General features: G+C 40.1%; 1 protein-coding gene across 2 annotated transcripts; it reads right to left on the bottom strand.

Annotated features, from left to right (window-relative positions):
- Positions 1–3,884: 3,884 nt before the first annotated feature.
- mlnr (motilin receptor) lies at positions 3,885–9,128 on the bottom strand. Of its 2 annotated transcripts, XM_008426374.3 has the most exons (3): positions 8,496–9,128; positions 6,865–7,693; positions 3,885–4,442 (listed from the first exon to the last, which is right to left on the bottom strand). In XM_008426374.3, exons 2-3 carry the CDS (start codon positions 7,646–7,648, stop codon positions 4,135–4,137), a joined length of 1,092 nt encoding a protein of 363 aa, XP_008424596.1. In that variant the 5' UTR covers positions 7,649–7,693; positions 8,496–9,128; the 3' UTR covers positions 3,885–4,134. The 2 variants fall into 2 exon arrangements, with proteins under 2 accessions (XP_008424596.1, XP_081470906.1); XM_081614780.1 differs by lacking the exon at positions 8,496–9,128 and having other exon boundaries at positions 6,865–8,489.
- Between the last annotated feature and the right edge of the window lie 476 nt (positions 9,129–9,604).

The raw sequence follows: 9,604 nt of genomic DNA, 5'->3' as shown, positions 1-9,604 counted from the left end.
AATGCCATTCTGTGGTGGGAAAAGCTTTTGAAATAGAGAGAAGGGATGAGAAAAGGACACAGCAGCATGGAGCCGAATGAAAGTAAAAAACAGTGACAGTAAAGTCCAGGTTCTGTAGTGCTGAGTGCGGTTTAAAGAATGTTCTGGATTTCACTTCAGCTTCACCCAGTCACGCTCATGGCTGAGGGAGCAAAACAGGAAAACAGCATGTGCTCATCATAATTTGCGGAAGTAAACTGGAAGGAGAAACTGATAAAGATGTCTTAAAGGCATAGATTAAATATATTTCTTTTATAGATTTAAATACATTTATTTTATTGTGTATTATGATCTAATATATGCTCGTTGTTTTACTTTACATCTGACTGTCTTTTTAAGTTTTAAAATCCCTGATTACTTCGGCGCGTTTATGTAACTGGCGCAAACTTTGCCGCCCTCTGGCGGTGGGAAATATAACGACACTGTAATAAAAGAAAGGAAAATAACTTCGTACCATCATATTTCAAAAATGAATTATTCAGGTTTTTATGTGGAGGACCAGCTGTGAAAGTAATTTTACTAGCATTTTATGCATTTTATTTAAAATCAAAAATTTCTTTAAGTTTGTTTAACAGTAAAATCAGCCTTGGGGTTATTTTAGTATTGTTTATTATTTACAACAAAACTCTAACAATGTTCACCAGAGTTTTGGAAGTGAAACAGGCCCACGGCATCACAGATCCTGCCCCAGGTTCAAGAGTGGAAATGAGGGATTCACCCCCCTTTCAGTCCTTTGCTCATTAATCATTGCCTTAAACCCTGTTTCTATAGAGCAGAGCAACCCAGTTGTTTCCATGGAGTTTAAAAATTTTCTAAACCTTAAAAATTGAGTTATTAACACTTAGTAACAAAGATGTAGTTGTGCTTACACATATTTTTAAAAATAAAAATATCTGAGCAAATATAATTTTAATTTCATGTTGGATTGAAAAACTGCAAAGCGCTTTGGGTCATTGTGCTGCTGACAAATGAAACATTACCCCAGTCTGTGGTCAGGAGAGCTCTGCAACAGGTTTTCGTCTCTGTGCTGTAACACAGACTGCTACAGCTGATCCTGTCTGCCCCACAGCCGTCAGCATCTACAACAACTCCTTAAGAAAGCCTGAAAAATATGAGTTACAACATTTCACTTCCCTTTGGAATCAATAAAGTTTTTTTCAATTTGAATTATTTTTGTCTAACAGCGTTTCAAAACCCTATGTGTAAAATTGAACAGCATCGCCTGCAGTGGGTAAATTAGGACTTTTTATTTGAGATAAGTCATGAATTTGAAATGAAAGCTGCATGAACTTAAAAATGATTTTTGAAGGCTCCAGGGCAGGTATATCGACAAAGCACTTGTAGCGCAGCTCTTCATTATCTGAGAAAAAAAAAAGGAAAAAAAAAAGCAAAGAACCCAGAGAAGGGTCGTGCTGCTTGTTGATCTTTCCCCTGGGTGATGTCAGGTTAGTCTGCTGTGAGATATGAGCTTTAACAAGCTCCTTTAGCTTTTCTGGCAAAGAGTTGAATGACTCTGTTAAAAAAAAAACAACAGAAAAAAAAAGAGTGGATGAGTCAGCCCAGAGCGACTGCGTCTCTTTGTATTTGTGCAAACCAAGGCCTGATGATTCATCGGCAAAATCCTGACAGCTCCTCACAAAAAAAAAACCCAACAACAAACAGCCGGGACGTCGACAGAGAAAGTTCAAGGTTGTTCTATGTGGGAATTTATTTATTTTTTCCTTTTTTAGGATGGAACACGTAATTCAAACATTACACTTCTCTCGGGAGCAGATGAGACACAAAAAACCACAACTTCTAATTCAATAAATAAATTGACCAAACTGATGGGATGACTCAAGTTGTGGAAAAAGAAAATCGATCTAAGCCTCTGTGGTTCTCTTGGAAAAGCACTGAGGGCAGCTGTTACTTTGAATATGGTGATGCAGGGACGTTGGCTGGAGGCATACATGCAACCCAGAGAACATTTAATATAATAGCTGTGACAGATTACATGCGACAGCCGGCACGTACGCAGGCCTCAGACCTCTGGGCTCAGGTGGCGCCAGCGTCTCTCACACACAAGCTCACATTCACACGCCAAAGGTTCCCCGTTTTGATTTTAAAATGCTTTTATCAAGTTTATATTCAATGTTTTCACACACATACACACCCCCACAGCTGGTAAAAACCTGCTGGCAGGTTTATTTTGTCGTTTTCTTTCCTGTGAATCTCAAACAAACAGTATGATTAAAAATGTTTCCGTCTTATGGTGCCTTGTAAAAGTATCCACCCGCCTTCGCCTTTCCCCGTTTTGTCATGTTGCACCCCAAGCTCCTGTGTATTTTGTTGGGGTTTTATACCCCCGCTGCTACAAAGTGAAACTCAAAAATGCTTCTAAATATGCACTACATAAAATTTCATTGTGAAAGCTAGCAAAAGTAAACCAAAGTCTATTTATATTTTGAGGTGTTTATACAAAATGTATACTGCACAGAAGAAGATAAAATGTAGAATGAGATGAGCCTTTTCAATGAATATTTAAAATTGGGAAAAATAGGCAGCATAGTTTGAAGTTAAGTTACTTTTGAAAACCTGTTGCAGATGTTAAAAGTAGATTTTGCATAAGAATGTACTCCTAAAATGACCAGTTTGCACTGGATTCATGATGAAAAAGATTTCCTTTTTGGTTTCGCAAGAGCCACAGTTGAGACTCCAAAGAGCCGCAGGTTGCAGACCCCTGTGCTGGTCCAGCACAAGTGAAACATAACTGTAAAGATGAGGACACATTTTTACATGATTTTAAATATTTTACACCTATAAAAATCTGAAAAGTGTGGTGTGCTTTTGCATTTAACTTTCTTCACTCTTCTTTACTCTTACGCTCCTAAATAAAATGCAAATAGTTGCCATTTGTGAAGGTGTCGATTTTTCAGAACAACATTTGAAAAAAAACATATCATCATGAAGACTAAGGAACAAAGATAAAGGCATTGTTAACGGCTCAACCCATCATCCAAACAAAAAAGAAAAGACTATTTAAAGTAGCAGATTCTGTCAACACTAAACATGTCTGGCCTATGTGAAAGAGAAATTAAAATGAAAATCCCTAATGCATGTTGCATCTAATCTTGCACTGACAGGATTTCAGGATGATGGGATGTTTTCTCACAGTGGCACACAGTGGTGACGGCATCATGCTGTGGGAATGCTTTTCTCCATACAGTCTAATTGGGATTGAAACTGAAAACAAGAAGGAGATATTTGTAAGGAAAAAGAATTTCATTTAAAGTTTGGCCTACATTTAAGGTACTTTGTGTGGTTGAAAACTAACACTGCACATGACCTTGAATATGCCATACTCATTAGCTAACATGGCAGTGGCAGCATCGTGATGTGGGGATGGAACTAAACCTCTTGTTACTGTAAATGGTTTGAGATTTCCAGTAAAACAAACAATCCAAAATATGCAATTAGAGCTGGAATACAGAGATTTACATTAAGGCATATTCACTTGTTACAATGGCCTAGTTAAAGTACTGACCTAAATCTCACTATAAAACACATAAATATTGATGTTCACAGATGCCGTCTGATGAATTGTACTGAGCTTGAACTGTCTTGTAAAGAAGAATGAGTGGAAACTTGAGTGTGACGGTGCAAAAATGAACCTAAAATCCTGAAAATACATTGAAGTTTGTGGTTGTAGCACGACAAAATACGAAAAGGCGGAACGATTCACCAACATAATTAACTCACTGTACATTACAGAAAACCTAGCGACACACCAACAAGCATAAATGACACATAAACAGTCATGCTTTCCTCCTAATAACAGACAGTCTCTAATGTAATCCAAAAACAACGGAGATAAGTGAGCTGAATTTACAGATATATACCAGATGCAAATAATACTGAACACTGACTGCATAAAGGTATCTCAAGAACTATACTGTGACATTATAGGCGATTATAGTAATCAGAAGGCCATTAAGACAGATCATTATTATTGTTATTATTTTTGCATTGAAAAGCCCTGTTTCCCCTCTCATCCGCTTTCTGCACATCCTCACTGAGAATCCTCTTTTGATCTTGAACCCTAAACCGTAGAGAATCTCAGACCCCGGTGAGGCTTTCATTCAGCGTGGAGATGTGATCGGTCATACAGAGCTGCCTCTGGCTGCGGCTGGCCTGCCGGGGCCGCTGGTGCAGCAGGAAGAGGCGCTTGGCCGCGGCCCGGTACTTCCGGGACATGAGGTTGTAGACGACCGGGTTGATGGAGGCACTGAGGTAGCAGAGCACCATGGAGGCCATGTTGAAGTTCTGGCTCAGCATGGCCGTCTCGTAGTCGTCCACCTGGGCGAAGAGGTTTCTGCCGATGTGGTAAGGCAGCCAGCAGATGATGAAGGCCAGCACCACCACCACTGAAAGGCAGAAGACGGAGTAGATCAGAACAAGAAGCTAAATGAAAAAATAAAAAAGACACTTAAAGTTACAGCCAAAGAGAACTCAAGAGCTGAAATCAGTCGGCAAGTGTTTGTTTCACTGCAAAAAGTTACAGTACGCGACCGCAAAGGAACCAAAGCAAAAAACAGAACATAATAAATTACGTTGGGAAATAAGACAGATGGTTTTAACTCATTTAAAAAGCCATTAAGTCCAGTTGGGTCTCCACCACCTTCTTCTTGGAGGTGACAGAAGGATTTGACTGATAGTTTGTTTCAAATCTGTGAAACAAGCTATCAAACAACAACGCTCAACAGTCAGTCGTCTGACAGGATTGTCAGCACACGCAGCTATGTTGCCTTCAGTTCTAAAAATGCAGTTTTTTAGTCATAAAATAAATTTGACCTCATATTTTGGCGACTTGAAATTGGCCTCTGTCTCTTTAAGAAGCTCCTACTCTTTCAGACACTGTCTTCAGCGCGTCGTCGCAGCAATGCTCCTCATTACGCCGTTTATAACAGTTCTTAGAAGCGCTGAAATGTGGCGTAGTTTGTATGAGGAGCTTCAGCCACTTGTTTATAGATATATTAAGATTACTGATTAAGAAAAGCAAAGCAAAAAAAAAAAAAAAGCTCTTTCTCTACACGGATTGTGTTGATTCATCACACAAGACCAGATAAAAACATAGAACATGTAAAAAAAAAACTAAAACAAACTCAAGGCGTATGTATACTTTTGCGAGCGACGCAGCAACATATGCAGCCAGCTTCAGCAATAACATTTATTTTTCATGAAAAATGGAAGTAAAGGAGTCAGCTAGAGGATGAATGTCTAGCGTGCAGAATAATCGCCACAAATCCAGCAAAGAACACAGAGAGTGATGTGGGAGCTAATCACCGAGTCACCAGTATTGATCAAGAAGCCCCCGCAGATAAAACCCTCACCAGTTTCTAATGGAGGCACTAATTTCTGTCAGGACAGTAAATGTCAGTCCTGTAATTAAAGGGAGGTGTGTCTGACCTAATTACTTTAAAAAACAACAACAGTCGGCACAGAGTGAGTGGATGCCAGAGTTACGACATACGAATTAAAAATAAACGCTACCAGGACTGCGGTAATATTATAATGGATGCATCCTGATGAAACATGTGGAAATAACGCTCTGGTACGGCCGCGCTCTTTCACATCCTGCGCAATGTTCCAGAGCTTCAAATGAAGATAATCAGCATGAGCAGCGGCAGGGCATGATTAGCCTGAGACTAAACCGACTAATTAACCAGATCATATCAACAACAGAGCACATGGCACCAGCTCTCTTTCTCAATCTCTTCATCAAGTCAAGAGCCCAAGAAGCGCGACGTGGTGGCGCATGTGGCCCCGTGGAGCCGCCGGATAAAGCTCCTGATGGTGCAGGACACCAGAAGTCCTGGATTCCAGTCTGTCAGGATGGCATTTTTACTGCTTCAGCCGCGCCGAAAGGCAAACTGACTGTGCAAACAGGTGGGATTTCAGCTTTAAAAGCCTTTCCCCCCTACAAAAGGCAAGATTAGAGCGCTGTCATTACCCAAAATCTGTTTGTTTTAGTTTCAGGGGATGAAAAGCAGGAAATGAGGATGATTTTACGGGGTGTTTTCTTTTGGTGAAACGGTGTGGAAACAAATCTTTTGTGCAGACTCTGCGAGGATTACCTTTTGGTTAATTAGAGAGGAGCTGTGGAGCTTTGAAAAATCTGCTGTTAGTTCTGTAGTATCTATAAAGTTATTGTCTTAATTTATTTATCTGATAATTGTAAAAAAAAAATGCTAAGCTATAAAACCAGTAAATGCAACAATTTTTCATCCAGGTTCATCCAATCTTATTGTGTTAAATCAGCTCTGGATCAGCACGTTTTTGAACTTATGACTGAGGAAAATGACTCAAATAATATTGATTTTCGTTTTTAGAAGGTAGTTAATGAACAGCTATTGACTAAACCTCTGCCGAAGTTTGCAAACATAACAATGGGTGAAGTGACTTCATATGTGGAAGATGGAAAAAAACAAAAAACTCAAGTAAGGAACACAAGCATGAATCAATGATGGATGGATGGATGGATGGATGGATGGATGGATGGATGGATGGATGGATAGAGGAATGGATGAACAAAATGAAACATTTTCTCTGCTTTTCTCTCCTCATCTAAGCTAACAGTTCATTTGTTAGTGACTGTGGAGGAACCCTGTGAATTTCTCCTTTTTCGCTCCCATTTCACTGATTGCATGTGTCCCTTGGAGTAAAGCAGTTAAGCTTTCTGGGACGTTTCCACTGAGTCACTTTTAAAAATTGAGCTCCACATGGTTGATTAAACTCCGCTGCAGTGTTAAGTTTCACTAAAACCTCCCCTGCCTTCGCCTCACTCACCCAGGATCTTGACTGTTTGTCTGTGGGACCTCTCCCGGGCCAGAGTGCAGGGCCCCTGCATGTCGCTTTTGCTCTTCCACAGCTTGCAGCCGATGGAGCCGTAGAGGAAGATGAGGCAGAGCATCGGGCAGAAGAAGTAGGTTGTGGACACCCACAGCATGATGTGCAGCTGTCCGGAGCTGATGGCGTAGCTGGTGTGCTTGCACTGACCCGTGTCGTAGTCGGGGCGCGTGTCGTTATCGTACTCCACCCCCACCAGGAAGAGCGTTGGGGCAGCGGAGACCAGGGCGAAGCCCCACAGGGCGAGGATGATGTACTGGACCCGGCGCCGGGTCACCATGACTTTGCTCCGGAGCGGGAAGCTGATGGCCAGGTAGCGCTCGATGCTCAGCGCGGTGATGTGGAGGATGGTGGCCGAGGTGCAGCCCTCAAAGATGTAGTGGTAGAAGCGGCACACGGCCTCCCCGAAAACCCACGGCACGTACTTCCACAGCCTGTAGAGGTCAAAGGGCAGGCAGAGGAAGATGATGAGGTCAGACACCGCCATGCTGGACAGGTACAGGTTGGTGGTGGTCTTCATGTCCTTGAAGTGCTGGATGATGAGGATGGTCATGGTGTTGCCGGTCACGCCGATGATGAAGACGAGGATGCAGATGACTGTAACAGGGATGAGGGTGGAGGTGGGGAACAGGGAGCCCTCGTAGTGGTGGTCGTCTGTGTTGAACTGGTCCATGGCCTCCGCTGTGCCAGCATGAAGGTCAACTGGAGGTCGGGCCCAGGGCATAACAGTCCCACTCAATGCTGGGTGGCACACTGGGAAATCTGGACGCTACAGTGGTGAGAAAGAAAATGATCAGGAAACCAAACAAGGGCTTTGTTTTAAGTCAACTTTATTTGTTTAGCACATCTCGGCAACAAGGCAGTTCAAGGAGCTTTACATCATAAAAATATCACCACCACATCAAATAGTCATAAGATAAGAGATAAGAAGAAAAAAACAGTAACAGATATTTCATTTGTCAATTTCCACTGTGAAAATCATCAATACATTTAAGATATACTGGTAATTCTGTCAAGTGACAAAGTTAAAATCATCAATAAACATAAAAGAAAACATTTGACTTACAACTCAGCTCAGTTAATTATTCAAAGTAGTTTAATATGTTTCTTTCTAGGGATACGATTTTTGCATTATACGTTTTTATTAGTCTTCTGAATTACTAAGAAAATGAATTCAACTTTTATATTGAAATAATCTGTATCATTAAATTTTTATAATGTGTAATTTTGAAGCTGAATCACTAAAATGAATAAAATGGTAAAATTCTGATTTGTTGAGACCCGCCGTTGATTGGAGCTCTTGGTTTTAATTCAAGCAATCAATCTTAAATTATTTTAGTCTTTCACTGGTTCTACTGAACTTTTATACACACTGAACTAACTTTGTACTCAGACTGATAACTTCTAAACATCGGATATTTGTCAACAAACGACAGCTCAATACAGCAAGTAATTCCTGTAAATCACAGATGGAATGCAATAGTAATCAATGTGATATAAAATGTTGTAGTAAATACGTTTTTTAAAAAATCCTAAAAGTCCAAAGAATGAATATTTATTGTCGTCTTTACCTGAAAAACTGAGTTGTTCCGACCTTCCTAACTTTTCCTGGTCTCCGTGTGGCGTTCAGGAGCAGCAGCAGCTGAGGGGGGTTCACATGAAGTGGCAGCGCCCGCCTTGATGCTCAGAGTCCTATTACGGCACACGGAGAGATAATGAAAGCAGCGCCTCCTGTGCAACACCCTGAGGAGTCACGGAACATCAGTGTGTGTGTGTGTGTGTGTGTATGCGTGTGTGGCAGGGGTTGCCTGCTGTGTGTGCGTGTGTGTGTGTGTGTGTGAGTAATGATCATAATCAAATGCTGACAGGACACATGAGGGCAAAGAGGGATTTTAAGGTTCTACAGCAAACCCAGGCCCCCATTATGAAGGCTCTCCTCTACATGAAACATCAGACAGAGATTATCATTATTATTAATAAATATAATAGAAACATTAAGTTTAAATTGTGACAATATTACAAATTCATCTACAGTTTCCAACTTGTAGACTTCTTTACATATTGTTAGCTATATCAATGCAATACATGTATATATTTCTTTAAAAGCCTGTCAGTTTTAATCAGTGCAAACCCTTTTGTGTCTGATTAGTTGATATTGCGCTGAATTAATGATGAGAGTAAACTCAGCATAAAATTGGGATAGTATTGATAAAAAAAAAAATATATATATATATATATATATATAATAATAAAGGTCAATACAAGATTCAGGAAAAAAAACTGAAATGCAAACTTAAAACAACTATATTAATAATTTTCCTGCTTTAAGTTAGAAATAGAAAATACAATGTATATATTTTAAAAAGCAGTTAGGGATGAATATGTACAATTTATATATAAAGATTATTTTTATGTTTGTTTAATAATACATTTTAGAGTATTTAACAAACAAGTGTCCAATTCAACGCCAGGTTTCAGTTTTGAAATGCATGTTTTAAATCTTTTTTTAAAATTGTATTATTTTAGGAGAGGATTCTGGAAAGTAACTGGCTGCTCAGGCTTATGCGTCAAGCAGGGATGTATTTTTAGTTTCTGATCAACAGGTTTCTATCATTTTTATGTCTGCAGCAGCTGCATCAGTCACCGAAGACTGCGTGTCTGCCGTCTTCTGTTGAGTCAG

This window comes from Poecilia reticulata, chromosome 13 (assembly GCF_904066995.2).
Source record: "Poecilia reticulata chromosome 13, P_reticulata-male-v2, whole genome shotgun sequence".
Classification (NCBI taxonomy): domain Eukaryota; kingdom Metazoa; phylum Chordata; class Actinopteri; order Cyprinodontiformes; family Poeciliidae; genus Poecilia; species Poecilia reticulata.
Note: the sequence above shows the minus strand (reverse complement) of the source record. Positions and strands in the feature narration are given on the sequence as shown.

What these genes read in the sequence shown, in the direction of transcription:
- mlnr (XM_008426374.3), bottom strand. Translation starts at nt 7,648, where the DNA reads ATGCCCTGGGCCCGACCTCCAGTTGACCTTCATGCTGGCACAGCGGAG. An exon ending in ACAAACAGTCAAGATCCTGG is followed by an intron (nt 4,443 to 6,864) that starts GTGAGTGAGGCG and finishes TCTGCCTTTCAG; the next exon opens with TGGTGGTGGTGCTGGCCTTC.